The sequence below is a fragment of the Neolamprologus brichardi genome, chromosome 14 (genome assembly GCF_056152115.1).
Source record: "Neolamprologus brichardi isolate AB-2024 chromosome 14, ASM5615211v1, whole genome shotgun sequence".
Lineage (NCBI taxonomy): Eukaryota > Metazoa > Chordata > Actinopteri > Cichliformes > Cichlidae > Neolamprologus > Neolamprologus brichardi.
The window spans coordinates 517,501-537,588 of record NC_142117.1 but is presented as its reverse complement, the minus strand read 5'-3'; the positions used below and the strand labels follow the sequence as shown (position 1 = coordinate 537,588).

The window sequence follows — 20,088 nt, the reverse complement described above, 5'->3', positions numbered from 1 at the left end:
AAGAAGGGCAGCAAAGGGACCCCAAAACCAAAAGGTGGGTTTGCTTCTGTCACGATAGCGTCGGCTGTGATGATGTAGCCGCCAGCTTTCACTGGCAGGCCTTTGGAAGTTGATTGGCTGTCGCTGTTGTTTCATTCTAGCTAACCGCTCCGCGCGGGGACGGTTTAGCCGTCGTTCAGGAGTCGGTGTCGAGAGACTGCTGGCTAAGCGACACCTCGGTGCTTTTGTTGGTTAGCGCCGCCTCCAGCGCGGATAGTTCATTATCGCAGCGCAGCCTGACACGGCCGCTCCAGCCAGCCTTCAGGTCGGTTCACCATGGCGACTCCAGCTCCCGGGATTACCGGGCAACATTGCCAAGCACGCGACAGATAACGTTAGCCGTCTCTCGTGAGGCTTCGTTGCGTTGGTGATGTTGGTAGGCCTGCTGGGCCAGTCAGTGTGGACCGCGGGACCCGCCCCCACTTTATCCCCGTCACTTTCTGCTCACGTGTCAGTGTCCGCGGTGGGCTCATACGTGGCTCGCGGGGCTCTCTATCCTATAGAAACGCTCCATGGTTGTTGTAGTTTTAGGCCCGCCGCTGAGCCAGTGCAGTTTAATCTCCTTCAGTCACGTTTTTGTTTATTTTTGGAAATAACACGTGAGGCGCAAAAAAATGAAATATTCGTTGTCACATCTTAACTACTTTATGATTGAGTGAGGTGATGAGTCGAGGAGGCCCCATGTGCTGAGCCACATGCAGAGTACATTCTGTCCTCACTGTGCGTCGTTTACAGGTCTCCCTTTGCACATTCAGGGTTAGCACAGGAAACTATACGAGCAAAAGATCGCACTGACAGCGGGAGATGAGCATCTGGGTAGTGTGCTGAAGACCTGAAACACTGAAACAGCTTATACTGAGCTGTCTCTGTTTAGGCACAGATCAGGAAAGAACAACAACATAACATTTGGAAAGATATGTTAAACATTGGAAACTCACCCAGATGGAGTAATCAGATTACTGAAAAATGTTTAGTTCATTGTTAGTTAACACTCCACTCTTGCTGTTTTACCCCACTTTTCTCCAGCTCGTGTGTTTTTTTTATGCCTAGAATGACTGAATGAATCTCAGTGCAAAATCCCACATTTTCCCCCCTCGTTTCAATATGATCTGTAACAGCTGCGTAGAGGTAATGTCTCTTTCCATCAAGCTCAGTGACTGTTAAAACACTCCATGTCTAACCTGTTTCGTCCCACGCTCTCCATCCTTCCTTATGTTGCATAATTCACTTAATTAAAGCATGTAATACTACGTTTGCCTCTATTTTACAGCACGTACATGTAGCAGACGTGTAGAAGAGTTTTGCATGCTGCAGTAAATCCAAAGGCAGTGTGACGTTTAGAAAAACCTGTGGCCCAGAATAGAACAGGTGCTTTTGGTCTCCAAAACATTTTCATAGTTGGACTAATTGTTGGAGATAAAACCTCCATGTTTCTGTCTTTTTCACAGAGCGCAACTAGAGCTGGTACTTTGTCAACACAGGGAAACTTAGGTGTACTTTGATAAGTCCAAACATCGCTCCAAGTTGATTAGGTGAACGCGTGAATGTGTGTGAGGTCCAGGTGTTTACCTGCAGAGGAATCCCAAGAACTGCAAAAGCAGCCATTTTTGTTTGGTGGTTACTGCTTTTCCTGAGCCTTCCCTCGACACCCCTGCAGCCCACGGGTGGGCTCAGAGGGGTGGGCTCAGAGGGGTGGGCTCAGAGGGGTGGGCTCAGAGGGCTGCATGAGAAACTGGACTGTCGTGGAACGCTGCTCGACTAAACCGATCTCTTTATAAACTGCTATTAATAAGAGTAGATGGAGCTAGGCAATGCACGTGTGGAATAAGCACGGGGAAAATGCTAACATTTTATTACTATTTATTTAACAATCGTGAACAAACTATTCATTTTTTTGCAAAACTTCAAAGATTTAAAATGTTCTATAAAGTGCTGTTTGCGGTTTAATGACTGCATCTGCAGCTTTTCCAGGGTTTGTCTTGTTGAGTGAGAGAAATATCGTCTCTTTGGAGCTTTGAAAGATGCATTCAGGTCACGTTCAGTGTTTGAAGCAGAAACGCAACAAAGCACAAATCCAAATGTGCTCTAATCGTCGTGTTAGCACTTTGCTCAGGCTGTCAACATGTTGAAAGTGGAAACTCCGTCCGTCAGTGCTTTTGTCTTGGTAAACTATTTTCTTTATAACATTACACACTGCCTCCTGGTGTATAACACAAATAACTGCAATCCCAAATTTAGTTCTGCTTTTTCATTTAAATCAGTTTAACAGATTTGTAACAGATTTGTGCTGCCATTGGTTTTAAACTCTGCCTGTTTGTCCCATTTCAGCCTAACCAAGTGTACAGTTACCTCTATCAACAGACCTCCTAATGTTGTAGTCAGTTTTACTGAGGGCATTGCTACCAGGTCTCTGCAATCTTATGTTGTCCCACGTTCAAACAGTGGACTGTCATGGACGTCACCACTCGTCCAGAGACAAAGAGACAAAGTCAAAACTGAATCAAACTTGACAAATTTAAATGCTCAGTTCACCACTGGAAGCCCCCAGTAGGCTCAGCCTTTTACAGCACAGTTAGAGAGCCAGCCCTAACTATATGCTTTATAGTTAGGGCTATAAAGAGAAGAGGGGCCTGAAAACTGAAGGCTCTCCCTCCCATTCTACTTTTAAATACTCTAGGAACAACAAGTAGGCCTGCAGAGCGAGAGCGAAGTGCTCTAATAGGGTGATATGGTACTACAAGGTCATTAAGATAAGATGGGCCTGATTATTTAAGACCTTGTATGTGAGGAGCAGGATTTTGAATTCTGGATTTAACAGGAAGCCAAAACAGGAGAAATCTGCTCTCTCTTTCTAGTCCCTGTCAGGACTCTTGCTGCAGCATTTTGGATCAGCTGAAGGCTTTTCAGGGAGTTTGTAAAAGAACCTGATGGTAACGAATCACAGTAGTTGAGAATAAGACATGCATGAAGTGTTTTTTTCAGCATCACTGATACAGGATGTGAAATAGCACAAATGATCATGTCCATGATCTTTAGACCCTCAGTGCATGAAAAACAGCCGTGACTCTGTAGGCTGCTAACTGCTGTAAGTACAGTCACATTCAGAGTGATTCACTTCACTAGTGTCATGATAGCCTGAGAACTATGACCAGGTGAATGAGGCGTGTCGCATCATGTGCTCTCAGTGCTGTGAAGTAGAGCAGAAACGTGATGTATCAGAACCGGTCTGTTCACTGTTGATCTAAATGCAAGAACTCCGTCCTGCACAAAGTTTTATTTGTTCCACATCTGTAGGAAGGATGTCCTGGTTAAAATCACTCCGATTCCTCAGCTTCCTCCACATTTATGACCTGCTCTGTAAGAAAGAGGTTTGGGCTCCTGGAGCACACAAAGCGCTTATCAACCCTTCACAGCCTTTCATGCTCCAGTAGATGCATCAGAGAGAAACTGGGCTTCGTGTCTTGCCCAGTTGTGTTTGGCATGTAGACTGGAGCAGAACCACCCGTCTGTCAGGCAGGGCCTTTCCACTGCTAACCAATGGCTGCGAGACGTGTGCACTTTGTTCCCTCATGTGATCAAACAGTGACAGCTGCTCACTTAATATTGACTCTAGATTAAAGAGGGGGCAGTGAACCGTGCTGTGTGATCATACCTGGATGCTAGATCTCGTCCTCTTTGTCATTGGTGTATTTCTGCTGAAAAATGTGCACTTCCCCATTTCTCATTATGTTTCCTTGTCACATGCCTTCTTGACTTCCCCTCAGGGCTGCTGCTTCCCCTCCAAAGGGCTGGCATCTCAGATGGAAGGGTAATGGCTGCGTCGGCTCCTCGGGGGCTGATGTGTGGTGTTTTGTGTCCTTTGCTGAGCGTGTTGTTGTTCTAAATCCAACCCTGAGCACGGCCGTGGCTCCGTGTGACCTTGCATGACAGCACAGCGCTTGTGCATCTGTGTCAGGCATCGTGTTTTGGTTTGGAGCCGTCTGAATATGCTGTGTGATTAATTTTGCAGAGCCAAATGCATGATGCAGAAATTTAACTCAACATTTTATGCTGATGTCCAGAGAATAAGTTCAAAACCAAGAACACAGTGGAGGTGCCAGAGACTCCTAATATGCAAAGACACATGGTGCATAAGGAAGCCAGAGGTTACACAGCTGTGGCACAGTGAGGAACAGGAGGAAGGCACAGAGGTGCTACCAAAATAAAACAGGAAGGGAGACATAACGGACATCGGAATGGCATCTTACACACGGAGCGAGAGGAGGAAAGACAGGGAAACATGGAAAATGAAGGACAAACACAGAAATGGAACGTGACAGGAAACTAAAAGCAACCCTCACAGCCTAAATAAGACCAACAAGAGCTGAAGACTCGATATAGACGAATATAATGGAAGTTAATAAAGAAACCAGAAAGAGCCAAAGAAAAACAAACAGTCAGTTCGTCTTTCTTTAACTTTAAATGATAAATAAACTCAATTTTTCATTAATGTTTCATATCCATTGTCTTCCAGTCCAGTTGAAATGTGCTTAGAGAGGTTTCAAAGACACCTGTGGACACCTGGAACTGCAGAGTTGCTCAAGTCATTTAGTTTGTTTGCTCTGTGATCAAAAGAGCTGGACGCTAGCTTCAACAGACAGCAGTCTGATCTAATGCTGGTGACTTTCTGGGGATCTGTCACAACAAAGCCAGGCGTGGGGTTGGTTCCTGCACATAGGTCGCTGCCACCATCAGTGGAATGTGCTGCGTACTGTTGCAGATGCTGGCGCCACAAACTGAGCCAGCCTGCAGCACTGAGGAAGTGCATGCAGCTGCAGTCGTATGACGTGGCTTTTAAAACGTGTGTGTTTGAAAACACGGTGCCCCAATGAGGAAAAAGTGTTCCTGTAAAGATCAGGCTGAAGATCAGAACTCTGCAGAGACTGTGCAGAGCTGCAGTGTCCTCTGTAGTACACAAAGCTGTGTGCACATGTGGACGTGCATGAGCGTGGACACACTCAAAGCCTGAGGGAATCGAGGTAAGTTTGAAGGCGTGCACAGCAGCTTATATAAGAGGAGCTGCTCGGGCTGAATAGCGTGTTCAGAATGTGGCAGAGCAGAGACTGCAGAGCTCTGCAGGACAGCACTGTGCATGTGCGTGTTTGTGCGTGCTCATATGAACATGGAGTTTACACAACAACAGAGTGGTATGTTACTGCACGCTTTCTGACGTTTTTCTTTTCATGTGGAGCTAGTGGAGCATCCCAGCAAATAGATACGCCTCCGATTTCCTGCTAGTTCTTTTTGGGGTAAAATTATGTTACTGGATACTTAAAAGCAGCAACTAATCCTCTGACATTGTTCAGTTTGTGCTTTGTTTTCTGTCACAGCATGAAGGACACAAGGAGAATCTATCAGTGTATACTTCATCTTCTGTAACACGTGTAGCAGAGTACCAGGGCTGTTAATGTTAATGTGTGGTCATATAATCAGATTTTGACAGTGGGCTCTCTGGATCATTTAGCTGCTGTTATTTGTAAAGATGCCCAAACTGTTCTAGTCACCATCCATCTCATTGAATGCAGGTGTTTCAATCACTTCCATGGCCACAGGTGTATAAAACCAAGCAGGCTGCATTTGTAACGAGTCGCTCTCAGTGAATCCCAGCGTGGTGCTGTGATAGGACACTAACAAGTCCACTCATGAAATTCCAGAGTCAACTGTTGGTGTTGTCACAACAAAGTGGAAGCGGTTGGGGACGGCGGCAGCTCAGCCACAAAGCAGTAGGCCACGTCACAGAGCCCTATGCCGAGTGCCCAGTGGTCACCAGCCTTCTGCCCACCACAGGGCCTAAGGTCTACCACAACACTGAACAGAGAGTGGGCCAAGCACTGCATCCAAGCCTAATATCAGCCAGCACAGGTCCTCTGGGTTCTAGATCAGTGGACCCTGTTCTGATTGAGAACACATTGAGTCTGGGATTGGGAGTTCATACTTGGTTCCAGTGAAGGACCTCTCAATGCTTCAGCGTATAGAGACTATTTCAAGGTCCAGACACTGTGGGAGCTGGTTCTTCTCTACGTGTACTTAGTATCTGACCTGACAGATGTGCTTCTGTTAGAGTGGCTAAGATGTCCATCAACACACTTCAAGCCTTTTCAGAGAAACTGAAGCTGCTGTAGCTGCGAAGGCTGGGCCTGTGGACTCAGACTGCTGGTAGCGTACGTGCATATGAATGTGAGCTTATGGATCGTTTCCTGTTTGATGTTGAGGATCAGATAATAACTGTTCTGCAGAGGTCGTTCAGTGCCAGTTCTTTGTTTATTTACATGTTCTGATGTTTATTTTGTAACATGTAGTTATGCAATTGTTTTGTCTCATATTATTCATTTGCCGTCTTGTGGGCATAATGGACTGAACATGTTTTGGCAGCATCACAGAGTAAGTGAGCAAACAGAGGTGTGTCTCTGCCACACTGTTTAAATATCCAGTGTCAGTTGGGTCAGTAAGACTAAGGATTGTCATCAGCCCTCATTCCCTTCATCCTGTGTTGGAAGTCTTCATCATTCCAACGAGGAGAACATGCCTGTGGAAACCTGAAATACTCGCTGTGTTCACAATGTTGCCACATAGCTGCTTGTAGCAATGCTATTGTGCAATTGTACCAGTACAGAATATAGCATTAGAACCTGCTTCTTACAGAAACACAACACAGTGACAATAAACGGCTATTCTGTTCTGTTCTGTTCTATTCTGTTCTGTTCTATTCTGTTCTGTTCTATTATGTTGTGTTCTACTCTGTTCTGTTCTACTCTGTTCTGTTCTATTCTGTTCTGTTCTGTTCTGTTTTCTTCTACTCTGTTCTGTTCTATTCTAGTCTGTTCTATTCTGTTCTGTTCTATTCTGTTCTGTTCTATTCTATTCTACTCTGTTCTATTCTACTCTGTTCTACTCTGTTCTGTTCTACTCTGTTCTATTCTACTCTGTTCTGTTCTATTCTGTTGTTCTGTTCTATTCTGTTCTATTCTAGTCTGTTCTATTCTGTTCTGTTCTATTCTGTTCTGTTCTACTCTGTTCTGTTCTACTCTGTTCTGTTCTATTCTGTTTTCTTCTACTCTGTTCTGTTCTATTCTGTTCTATTCTGTTCTGTCCTATTCTATTCTACTCTGTTCTATTCTACTCTGTTCTGTTCTGTTCTACTCTGTTCTATTCTACTCTGTTCTGTTCTATTCTGTTGTTCTGTTCTATTCTGTTTTCTTCTACTCTGTTCTGTTCTATTCTACTCTGTTCTGTTCTATTGTACTCTGTTCTGTTCTACTCTGTTCTGTTCTGATCTATTCTGTTCTATTCTACTCTGTTCTACTCTGTTCTGTTCTGATCTATTCTGTTCTATTCTACTCCTGTTCTGTTATGTTCTGTTCTATTCTGTTCTGTTCTATTCTGTTCTACTCTATTCTGTTCTGTTCTACTCTGTTCTGTTCTACTCTACTCTGTTCTACTCTGTTCTGTTCTGTTCTACTCTGTTCTATTCTACTCTGTTCTGTTCTATTCTGTTGTTCTGTTCTATTCTGTTTTCTTCTACTCTGTTCTGTTCTATTCTGTTCTATTCTGTTCTGTCCTATTCTATTCTACTCTGTTCTATTCTACTCTGTTCTGTTCTGTTCTACTCTGTTCTATTCTACTCTGTTCTGTTCTATTCTGTTGTTCTGTTCTATTCTGTTTTCTTCTACTCTGTTCTGTTCTATTCTACTCTGTTCTGTTCTATTGTACTCTGTTCTGTTCTACTCTGTTCTGTTCTGATCTATTCTGTTCTATTCTACTCTGTTCTACTCTGTTCTGTTCTGATCTATTCTGTTCTATTCTACTCCTGTTCTGTTATGTTCTGTTCTATTCTGTTCTGTTCTATTCTGTTCTACTCTATTCTGTTCTGTTCTACTCTGTTCTGTTCTACTCTACTCTGTTCTACTCTGTTCTGTTCTGTTCTACTCTGTTCTATTCTACTCTGTTCTGTTCTATTCTGTTGTTCTGTTCTATTCTGTTTTCTTCTACTCTGTTCTGTTCTATTCTGTTCTGTTCTATTCTACTCTGTTCTCTTCTATTGTACTCTGTTCTGTTCTACTCTGTTCTGTTCTGATCTATTCTGTTCTATTCTACTCTGTTCTACTCTGTTCTGTTCTGATCTATTCTGTTCTATTCTACTCCTGTTCTGTTATGTTCTGTTCTATTCTGTTCTACTCTATTCTGTTCTGTTCTACTCTGTTCTGTTCTACTCTATTCTGTTCTATTCTGTTCTACTCTGTTCTATTCTGTTCTACTCTGTTCTACTCTATTCTGTTCTATTCTGTTGTTCTGTTCTACTCTATTCTGTTCTACTCTGTTCTATTCTGTTCTACTCTGTTCTGTTCTATTCTGTTCTGTTCTATTCTACTCTGTTCTGTTCTATTGTACTCTGTTCTGTTCTATTCTGTTTTCTTCTACTCTGTTTTGTTCTACTCTGTTCTATTGTATTCTTTTCTGTTCTATTCTGTTCTGTTCTACTCTGTTCTGTTCTGTTCTATTCTACTCCTGTTCTGTTCTAGTCTGTGCTATTCTGTTCTGTTCTGTTCTATTCTACTCCTGTTCTGTTCTATTCTGTTCTACTCTGTTCTGTTCTACTCTTTTCTGTTCTATTCTACTCCTGTTCTGTTCTAGTCTGTGCTATTCTGTTCTGTTCTATTCTACTCTTGTTCTGTTCTATTCTGTTCTACTCTGTTCTGTTCTGTTCTACTCTGTTCTGTTCTATTCTATTCTACTCTTTTCTGTTCTATTCTGTTCTGTTGTACTTTGTTCTACTGTGTTCTATTCTGTTCTACTCTGTTCTACTCTTTTCTGTTCTATTCTGTTCTATTCTGTTCTGTTGTACTTTGTTCTACTCTGTTCTGTTCTGTTCTACTCTGTTCTATTCTATTCTGTTCTACTCTGTTCTGTTCTATTCTACTCAGTTCTTCTCTGTTCTATTGTTTTCTGTTCTGTTCTAGTCTGTTCTATTCTGTTCTGTTCTGTTCTATTCTACTCCTGTTCTGTTCTATTCTGTTCTACTCTGTTCTGTTTTACTCTATTCTGTTCTACTCTGTTCTGTTCTATTCTATTCTACTCTTTTCTATTCTATTCTATTATGTTCTATTCTGTTCTGTTCTGTTCTGTTCTACTCTGTTCTGTTCTATTCTGTTCTACTCTGTTCTGTTCTGTTCTATTCTGTTCTATTCTATTAAGGACCACACGGTGTCGTGACAGTTTTCAACACATTTGCCAAATACAACAATCACTGGATTTCTTTGTTCATGATTTGCATTCTGCTGAGGCTGCTTAAAGTTTCTCAGCCCTGAACCAGTTTTCATGTGCATCTTATTACAGTACATTGCCGAGCTCTTATTTCTAAGGTTATGTGTGTAATTGCTGGTACATGCACTAACTTTAAGCTTCAAACAGGCCGGTTATGTAACACCACGTTAGCAGGACTTCATTTGTGTCAGCCTTTGTGAAAGCTCGTTTTTCCTGTGTTGGCTGTGAGAGTGGCACCTGTGGCTCACTAGGTGAAGTTATGTGGGGTTGCTCCTGCCTCGGGTGGAGAAACGATCTGATAAATTGCTGACGTAGCTTAACTTGCAGCTGGGAAGAGGGCTGTGTTTTCCAAAGACACAATGCAGCATGCCTGCTTTTATTTTGGTAGACTTCATTATTAAAGACAAATATTCATTAACTTAACAAACATGCATTTACTAAAGTTTATAAAGGAGTCTTTATGGGGCTTTTAAACATAAGATCTACTTCATTTACCATGTGGTAGGGACCTGGGCCGCCGTCGTGTACGGATATCCTCCAACAATCAGGCGATCCCTGTAAGAAGCATTCGACAACAGCGGAGAAAGCTCAGGCAGAAGCAGGCTCAGGGAGGGGCTGTTGTGCTGCCACCAGCTGTGGGTGAGGAGAAGACGACTGCGGGAGACAGGTCAAAACATGCATTATGGGAAAGAGTGCGAGAGTTTAATAACTACTAACGAGTATAAACACATGGGAAGTAAAGGGAGCAGAGGAAAAGCTCAGAGAAAAGAGAAGAGCATAGGACACAAGGAAACATGGCGTGCACTACAGTGATGGCCATCGTTGGAAGCCCCTCAGCAGGTCTTTTAGATGTGACGGGGCCTCATTGTTCAACATCTCATATGTAAGGAGACGATTTTAAGGAGACCCTAACTCAGCGAGGAGAAATGAATATGCTGCAGCGTATGAAGCTTTTTAATCAACAGCCTGATGATTGTTGAAACCTTTGACAGGAGTAGCCCCTCCCTGATAGACGCTGCTGACAACACGTGTTTCATTAACTTGGCTCCAGCTCAGGCAGCGGCTCACTTGCCCATTGGAGCGGAGCAGAAACTGGGACTGTTGTGGAGGCCACACTAAGTTTGGATAGTTTGAATTTGTCGATGTTTAAGTTGTCAGACATAAAAAGCACAGTTAGTATTTGGACATGTTACAGTAGAACAAACCAACTGAAACCAGTTTATGAGAAAAACAACCATCCTGATGACCATGACTGATGGTGCTGCACGCTGTGTTTATCTGTAGCGTTGGTAACCCCCTCAGTTCAGTTCATGGCAGTTTGATCTGAGTCCATGCTGACGGTTGGAGTTTCATTTGAACCAACAAGCCCGTGATTTGTGCAGTGGTTTGTTCCCAGTTACATGCAGTGGCACAAATGTCTGTGTTCATGTAGTTGCGTGTTTGTTACGTGTGCGACGTGTTGCAGCTGTCTGCTCTGACATCCATGACCTTGTTTTACTGCTGCTGTAAGAATCCTGAGGTGCTGTGCAGGTCCAGTTAGCACTCTGCAAAGTAAACATGGAGGATTTTAAAGTTCACAATATCAGGCAGGGAGCCTTTAAATAATGTCCTCCCCTCTCTGAGCGAGGGCCAGCTGGTTTAACAGCACTATTAATAGCTGTGTGTGACCTCTAGAAGCCATATCGTCTCCGAGAGAAGAATGGCACACATGATGAGCAACAGAAAGAAAGCCAGTAAACAGAGAGAGGGGGCGGGGCCACACAGAGGGAGCGGCTGAGCTGATATTCGCCGTCGCTGGGCTGCACGCTTCTTTTTGGCCAGTTAACCTCCTGTTGGTCCACCATACGCCATAGATGGGTGATCCAGTGACCCTGGAGTCTGCTCCTGGTGTTACAGCAGTGCTAGCTGCAGAAAACCAAGGTGAGGCTATCGAATCAAAAGCATCCAAACAGCATGGCCTGTGTGGACGCTGAGTGTTTAACACCTGCTAGAGGAGCGAGGGTTCAGTCAGTGTCCAGGTTTAACATCCAGCTGTGTTAAGATGCTGCGATCCAGATGTGTGACTGAGGAAGAGCTTGTGTCTTCTAACACTTTGCTGTTGTGTTGCCTGCTGTGAGTTAGATACACACTCCCAGCTGCATTCATGCCCACGTGTGGATTAATCCAGACACACAAACACACAAACGTCTGCAGAGGAAAAGATGTGATGTCACAGCACAGGTTTGATGACCTGCATGTTTCAGGTGTGCAGAGGAAGTGTGCGAGGTTTGACCTAGCATGTAGCGGATGTTAGCACCTGTTCGCTCTCTGCCACCATGTTGTCACAGCGAGCATGTCTTTGTCACTCCAAGAATAGATCCTTGGCTACACTCTGCTGTCCCAGCACCACACACAGCACTGGGACAGTATTTACACCAGGGAAAAGTGACTGCTGTGGAAAAAGCTGTCAGAAATCTGAGGGTGATTCACAACCTCAGGAAGAGAGAAGAGCTCTGAATCTTATCGATTTACTGCAGAACAGCAGAATCAGGCCCACTCACACAAGCTTTCTCTGAAGGATCAGACCTGCTGTTTGTTTCCTCTGAGTGGACACACAGTGGTGGGAGGGTGAAAGGGCATGGTGTCAAAACACCTCAACTATGTGGTGACCTCCGGGAAATAAGCTTTTTTTCCCCTTTCTTTTTTTAAGCAACATTCTGGTTCATGCACACAGCAGCCCAGTGTGGGGGGCCGGGCGCCCAGTGTGGGGGGCCGGGCGCCCAGTGTGGGGGGGCGGGCGGCGCCCAGTGTGGGGGGCCGGGCGGTACCCAGTGTGGGCATCCTGTGGGGGCATGTTTCCTGGGATTAAGCATGCTCAGAGTTTCAAAATGAGGGCAGTTTATGGATGTGTCCAAAGCTCAGACTGTCCTCAACATTTCTTTGAACAGTTGACGTTGTCACGTGTTCACGCCGTGTGGTTGGGCTTCTTAAAGACACAGGAGGGTTCGCTGTGTTCACTGCTGTTTCGCTCTCATCATTAGTTACACTTATAACTCATGAAAGAATAAAGTTACGTTGAAACCAAGCACATTGTTGTTCTTGTGACATTACCAATAAGTTTGATGTGTCACATGGCCCTCTTCCTATTGGAAAAACAAAAGTTGTATCCAAGATGGCCGACTTCTAAATGGCCACCATGGTCACCACCCATCTTGAGGAGTTTGCCCCTCACATATACTAATGTGCCACAAACAGGACCTTAATATCACCAACCATTCCCATGTTATTACGCTGTATCCATATAAATAGCCCACCCTGTACTTCAACTTCTAAATGTACTGAGTGTGTAAAGGGGACGTTTGCGATGTGAGGGCCACAGCTGAACCTGACATCACGTGTGTGTCTTTCCAGATGCTAAAAGCCAGCCGTCTAACAAGAACGGGAAGAAGGCCGACTCCAGCGGCAGCAGCTTCTTCACCTGGTTCATCGTGCTGGCCCTGCTGGGCGTCTGGACGTCTGTAGCTGTGGTCTACTTTGACCTGGTCGACTATCAGGGAGTTCTTGGTGGGTACCCCACACACACACACACACACACACACACACACACGCCTAGAGGAACTTCCTGGGAAGGTGTGGCAGTAACCAGTTTGGCTTTTGTTGTCATCCGTCCACAGACGACGCCTGAAGCAAACCTGGAATAAGAACCAGTCTAACTGTCGTTATCAGAGCTTTACATTCAGACCAGCAGTTATTAGTACTGAGCCTCACTCTGCTGCTGTCTCAACAAACAAACACTTTGAACAGCCTGTCACATTAAAGTCAGTCAGATGAAATGAAGGCATACATCTGTAGCTTGTAATGGTTCCATCACAGCAGCATTTATATAAGCTAGCTTAAAGCTAGGTGCAGACTCTGCCTGTTGCATGTTGACGCGTGCAGAGGAAGGCTGAAGCTGCTGCAGCATGCCGTGCTGTCTTTGACCACAGCCGCCTGCGTTAATGATAATGGTCCATTCTTGTGTGTGTGTATGAAATGTGATTGTGTTTTATCTCTTGACTTTGTTACATTATGTGTGTTTTATTATTTGTTTGTTTTGCATGCAGATAAGGCTAAGGGCTTACAAATTAACCTGTCTGAAGCATTGCAAGGTAAAAACTCATAATGTCTATTCTGCATATGTGAACAAAAATGACTGTTGTCACCCTGTTTGTCCGTGTGGTGTTTGGCACATCTGCAGCACTACACAGAACATGAACTACACACATGCACAAACACAAACACACGGCCTTTATAGTCGACCTAAACTGACACCTGTGTACAGTTACACGCTGCATGTAGCACTCAGAGCCCACAGCAGTGCAGCAAGCAGCTGTAGAGAAAGGTGGAGTGAAGGCAGCAAGGCTGCCACACAGGCTGGAGGCTCGCCCCCTGGTCACTAAGGACACATCGGTGGAGGAGTGCACAGCCTGAGTCTGTGCTGGAGTCAGTGGTGTGACTGGTCACACTGGTCTCCAGCTGCAGTACATGTATGATCGTATAAACGCAGGCATCATGTAGGAGCAGTGATTTCTCTAAGGAAACATTTTTACACCCATGTTTGCCTTTAAAGTCATTTCTGTATCATATGAAATGAGAGTAATTACAGTCAGCACATGTTTAATGTATGAGGATGTGTCTGAGTGTGTCTGTGTTTGCTGCCGCTGTAGGTAAACTGGTGGCGTACGACACCGACGGCGACGGAGACTTCGATGTCGAGGACGCAAAAGTCCTGCTAGGCAAGTTGATCCAACTACGATTCACAGCTGTTGTGTCTGTTTGCTGTCAGCACTACAACAACAGGAATATTGTCATCACAACATCTGCTCACCAGCTGTGATGCTTTGTGTTTGTGAAGCAGACAAATGTTAGTTTGGGTTTCTTTTGCATGGCTCAGTCACAGCCCGACGTGTTCATTAGAAACAACAACACAGAGTCCCTGTTTGTTTTTATTCCAACATGAACGTCTGCCTACAAAAGCTAAAGCTCAGCTCTCTACATGGAAAGGTAGCTGCTCGGCCAATCAGGAGCTTGTAGAGGCTGAGTGGAGGCTCATCACGTCGGGTATCTGAGAGTTACTGTTCGTTATTCGCTCAACAACAGGTTCCTGTAAGGAGCTTCTGTGGTGCTCGGACACAGGCAGCATGTGTCTGTGTTTCCCTGGTCAGCTGCAGACAGTTCAGGCTTATCTGACTCTTTGTTTGGTCTCTGAGCAGCTAGTGCATCATATTCAAAGGAGATTGTAGCACGTTCATCATGTCAGCAGACGAACTGGACGAGTCTTAGTGCTGCTCCGGCCTCTGCAGCACCGTGTGAGGCAGCTGAGATGTTTCATCGTATGTGCCCGCTCCAGGCTTTTGGAAGTCATAATGTATTCTGTTGTTGCTACATTGGGATGACCCATATTTAAGTTTAGAGCATCTCCCCTGTTTCCCCCCCCCCACCATCCACATTTCTAATCTGAGACACGTTCTGATTGTTCACTGGATTCTGAAAATGTAATGAACGTGGTGGTGGTGTGTGTCTGTGGGCAGGGACAGCAAACACACAAGTTTAAAAAACATGTGGTTATCCCAGCTGGGCCTTCGTCCAATCAGCACAGACGCAGAGTAAAGAAGGTCAATCCTGACGTAGCAGGAGTGTCAGAGAAGGTCAGGAGAGTCCAGCCACACTCACACCCCGGTTCATCCCAAACACAAGCTAACAGCACAGTGCTGTGAAGTGCAGACCTCTGCAACGGAGCCGCCTCGACAGGACAAGACTCAGCTGTACATGTGCACCTAAAGGTCAAAGGTCACTGTTTGGAGGATGCCAGTGTTCACAGATGGACAGTAAAAGAGAACATCTGTGTCCACTGTGACCGACCGTGGTCGTGGTTTATCGCAGCGACCGCCTGCACGGCAGCCGCAGCCCTCGCTCACGTCTTGGTCAGGTGATCTCAGCAGGTCACGTGACAGGATGGGGCAAGACCTCACAGTGGTTTCACCCAAAGCCTCTGGATGTAATGACCAAACCTTTGGCTCATGTGATGAGGCACATGACTGATGGTGGGTCAATGAGAAGCTGCTGTGTCAGATCAGTTATCAGTGATCATTGGACTTCACCTGACCCCTGACCCCTGACCCCGGCTCTTCATCCTAAGGGTTGCATTCAATCCACAGTAGATCTGTTTGCACCAAAGCAGAAATCTGATACCAGGACACCAAATGCACGTAAGACTAGTGTCTGAAGCTGTGGTTGCCTTTGTGGCTACAGGCGGTCCAACCCTCAATGAAGGTGGTTGTGGTAAACACAGGTCTCACCCTGCTGTGTGCATTAAAGACTCTCTCATTAGTAGGGATGGGTATCGTTTAGGTTTTATCCGATACCGGTGCCAAACCGGTACTTTTGAAACGGTGCTGGTGCTTAAACGGTGCTTAAAGAATGGAGAACACAAACTTTGTCCAAAAACCTCTCATGTTCAGCTGTTTTTTTTGTAAAAAGATAACAATGTTAGCCTTTTCTGCAGCTATGGGGCATATATGGTATCACTCTTGGCTGGAAGCAGCTTAAACAATGGAAAAAACACAAACTTTGTCCAAAAACCTCTCATGTTTAACTGTTTCCCACTTTTTCTTTGGTCATTTTAGCCTTTTTGTCCAGGGTGAAGGGAGTATCTGCCATCAAACAAGAAGACAGCTGCATGTAGCTATGATGAGGTTTGCTAGTTCACCTTACATGCATTAATGTAATAACGTGGTTAGCCTACTCAACGTAAATTACACACGAACAACATTAAGCTACTCACGCAGAGAAGAACGGCTGCTGCTGCATCATCATCCTCATCATTTCTGCTACACTGGCAGGGCTAGGGGCCAGGACTCTCCTCTTCGGGTTTTTGGGGGATGTTGCTAACTCCGGGTCGATAACAGGCACCACACCCGCAGTAGATGTGCTCGGTGTGAGGTCTCGCAGCAAGCTATCAAATACGGCGCATTTCTCGGCTTTAAAAAAACGCTATGCGTCGCCAGGTGTTTCATCAGATTTGAGGTGTTACCTCCTTTGACAGTATCACAGTATCAGCTTAAAGCACTTGTTGCAGCTGCTGAGTTTGCATCTTTTGCTGTGAAGTACAGCCAGACTTTGACCGCTTCACCTTTTTAATCTGTAGCTCTGCTCTAAAAGAACGTACGTACCTGGACCCGCCTACTATCCTCGGAAACGTAAAATGATTGGCTAGAATCTAAAGTGTATCACAGCTCAGGAAAATAAAGCACTGAAATGTGCGCTGCTTTTCCGTCTGGTTACTACCGTTTATGTCAGAACCTACCGGTACCCATCCCTACTCATTAGTACACATGTGTACAGTGTTAGCAGCTGAGGAGGACACACACTTTAAACATATTCACGCGTGAACGAGCTTTGATGGCGTGTTCATACTTGGACAGATGTGTGAGGTGATCGCTGCAGCTGCAGGGCGTGTACGGTCCTGGGCCTCACAGGTTCGTCTACCTCCACGTGACCTCTGCTCAGTGCTCGTATCGTTTCCTGTAGTTCCTGTCTCAGGCTACTGTGTTGCTGTTGGAGATGCAGCACTGCGACAGCTCAGCTGAAGCTGCTTCAGTAGAGAAGCTTTCCAACAGTGTGACAGGAAGCGTCAGTGCTCCCTCTCCTGCTCTGGGCTGTCTGCACACGATGAGCATGCATGATCTTTAACGCGTGCACGTCTAAAGACGACGTGTTGTTCTGCAGTCGTGTGCAGACAGCCTGGCTCTGCTGATGAAGTCTGATTCCCGTCTAACCTGCAAACGTCTCTGACCTTCTCCTGTTGTCTCTCTTTCCTCCTGCACATCTGTTTCCTTCATTTGGTTTCACGCTCTCCTTTTCCTTAGTTTTGTCACCACTTCCTTTCTCTCCTTCACTCCCACCTTTTGCTCCTCAACTTTCCTTCCATCCTCCCCGCCCCCCCTCATTTGCGTAGGCCTGTCCAGTGAGGGCGATGGTCAGGGTGAATCCCAGGTTCTGGATTGGTTAGAAGAAGTGGAGGAGGGCGGCTCTGATTGGTTAAACGGGTTCTTCACGTTCCTGTACGGACTGATAAATCCGCTGGAGCCGCTGGAGGAAGAGGAGGGTGAACACGCTGCCTCGGGAAGAGCAAAGGATGTGCAGGACGAGGACGAGGAGGACGAGAACGAGGAAGCGGTCAGAGGAAGGCGACAAGCGAAAGACGATGGACATCAGGGGCAGAAGATCGTGATTGTTGGCCTCCATAACCAGTAGCCTCGGATTCCTGATAAATGTATTGATCTGTGATCTGAGGGCAGAAGCCGTGGTGTCAGGTGGAGATGTTACAGTATGTTAGGTAGATTTACACAGCTAGCTGGATAACCTCGTCTGCAGCCTGGCTGTGACAAACTCGGTTCTTGTTTCAAACTGAGGAGAAACTTTCTGTCGTTTGGTTTTCTGGATACTCAGGAACACTTTCAGAAGTGGGCGAGCACACTGAGAGCACTGTTGGCAGCAGCCAATGGCTGCGTGAGATTACACAGAATGACCTTGGACAGACTGTCCCTCACATGGTTTAATTCACTGGTTTAATTTAAACCAACAATCCCCCTCGTCATGGTTTTGGACCTGTTCACCATGTTAACGGTGCTGACAGGAAGTGCAGGAAGAATCAGGTGATCTCAAGCCACAGTCTGATCGTCCTACGTTTGCTGACGGCGTCTTCGTGGCGTCCTGGCTGTAGCTGTCAGATATCGCCACACCCTCGTTCTCTGTGCAGCCACCACCCATCACCTCATTAATGATTATGTTCAATAAGACCTGTTTCTGTACCGTTGCATACACCCGTCAGGTCTCATACACCATCAGGTCTCATACACCCGTCAGGTCTCATACACCCGTCAGGTCTCATACACCCGTCAGGTCTCATACACCCGTCAGGTCTCATACACCCGTCAGGTCTCATACACCATCAGGTCTCATACACCCGTCAGGTCTCATACACCCGTCAGGTCTCATACACCCGTCAGGTCTCATACACCCGTCAGGTCTCATACACCCGTCAGGTCTCATACACCTCTGGGTGCAGGTGAGCTAGCTTCAGGTGGGCCCTGCTAGCATCAAAACATCACTTCAGCACAGTCATGGATGGAGCTGATCAGGCTCCTCCGAGCTGGAAATCCGAGCTGAGGGAATATTCCAGATGAAACGGGGAAATTCCAACTTTGGATTTGGATCTAGAACACACCTGGCGCTGTCGGTTGGTGGGACTAAAGGACGCGCTACCTCCAGCAGCTTCTCCAGCTGTGTAACGGGTGCACATCTGTGCAGATGTCAAACGTCAGCTAACATGAAACGTGCAGCTCCATGCAGTCAGAGGCTGGACTCCTTCATGAAGCCTCCACACTTCACTTATTAAAGACACGTGCATGAAATAAGAGGCTCGTCACTGGATGTTGTCGACTCCATCATGTATCCACCTCCAGGCTACATGTTAATAAGAACATTTGACCCATCACATGGTGCTTACGTGTTTGTTAAACTGTCCAGCTGTAGGTGGCCATGTTTGTCTTTAAGCCCTTGCCACATGTCGTTCTGTCCACCTCCTCCTTTACTCCACAATAAAGAAAAGTGTTTCAGCGACCAGCAGTTGTGAGTTGACACCAATAAAGCGTTTGTTGGGACAGTGTACATGTTTATGCTGTAGGTAACAGTTTGTGTGACAAATGCAGGCAAACGTGTTTATCTGCAGCTCGACTAATATCAGCCACAAGCTTCGAGATGTGAAACCCACATTTGCTGTATCGACTCGTGCATGTGTGTGTAAGTGTTACACACTTGTGTTAACGCGCCTGCACTGAACACGATGAATGAAACAGGCTCTTCCTGCTCCGGGGGGACAGACTTTGTCACGTGAGACCGACTCACATCCTCAAAGCTGTCAAAGCACAAACCCGTCTGTGACCCAGACGTGAGAGCAGAGCAGGTCTCAGCTCTCTGCTGTCAGCCTGCACCATCGCCGTGGGGCCACCAACATGATGTGGAGCTTCAGCTCACACCTGGAGTGCTTTTTGTAGCTCAACAGTTTCTGGATTTTCAAAATAAAAGTGCGGAATAGTTAAAAATAATAAATTATAAAATGTTCTTAGCAGTCAGTAATATATTAGCCCACCTGAGTTAATTATAAACACTGTGTGTGCAGATGAGTTCATAAGTGATAAATACGAGCTGAGCTTTGTTGCACTCAGTGATGATGGAGCTACAGCTGTCTCACTCAGGTACGCAGGTCAGGAAAGTGGAGTTTAATTCTTATTCAACAGTCAGAATATAGTCAGTAATCCTCTGTGTGATACGTGACTTTGTGCGGATGTCAGTGCATTTACAACTTCAGGTACCCAAACAAAACAGTCAGTAACAGGAAGTTTACTTCCAATGCTTCCTTTTTCTGTGCTATTGGGTGATTTTCAGACCGTAGATTGTGAGTCAGTCTGGGCAGCAGCAGGAATCGATTAAAAACGACTTGGAGAATCTGATATGATACACATATATCTTACACTGCCTAACAGTGAGCTGTGATTTCAGTCTGTGTTTTCACTGAAACATGTCCACTCTGACCAGTTCACTCCCTCAGTGCTTACTGGGCCACTAAGTATTCACTGCTCCAGTGTTTACCTCAGAACAGACTCAGTATATCACTGTCAGCTATCAGAACCTTTGGCTAACATCAGTACAGACGTCATACACAGGTTA

General features: G+C 45.6%; 2 protein-coding genes across 2 annotated transcripts in view; both read left to right on the top strand.

Annotated features, from left to right (window-relative positions):
- Positions 1–5,720: 5,720 nt before the first annotated feature.
- LOC148098657 (uncharacterized) lies at positions 5,721–9,288 on the top strand. The gene is made up of 6 exons (XM_087851406.1): positions 5,721–5,991; positions 6,721–6,973; positions 7,049–7,197; positions 7,432–7,767; positions 8,233–8,425; positions 9,081–9,288. The coding sequence occupies exons 1-6, from the start codon at positions 5,721–5,723 to the stop codon at positions 9,286–9,288; spliced, it is 1,410 nt and encodes a 469-aa protein (XP_087707532.1).
- A 1,798-nt stretch (positions 9,289–11,086) lies between these two features.
- asph (aspartate beta-hydroxylase) overlaps positions 11,087–20,088 on the top strand; it is a 21,946-nt gene continuing 12,944 nt past the window's right edge. The window contains exons 1-4 of the mRNA XM_087851405.1: positions 11,087–11,259; positions 12,730–12,882; positions 13,422–13,466; positions 14,025–14,093. Of these exons, the coding sequence (XP_087707531.1) occupies positions 11,193–11,259; positions 12,730–12,882; positions 13,422–13,466; positions 14,025–14,093 (334 nt within the window). The 5' untranslated portion in view covers positions 11,087–11,192. The remainder of the gene's footprint in view (positions 11,260–12,729; positions 12,883–13,421; positions 13,467–14,024; positions 14,094–20,088) is intronic.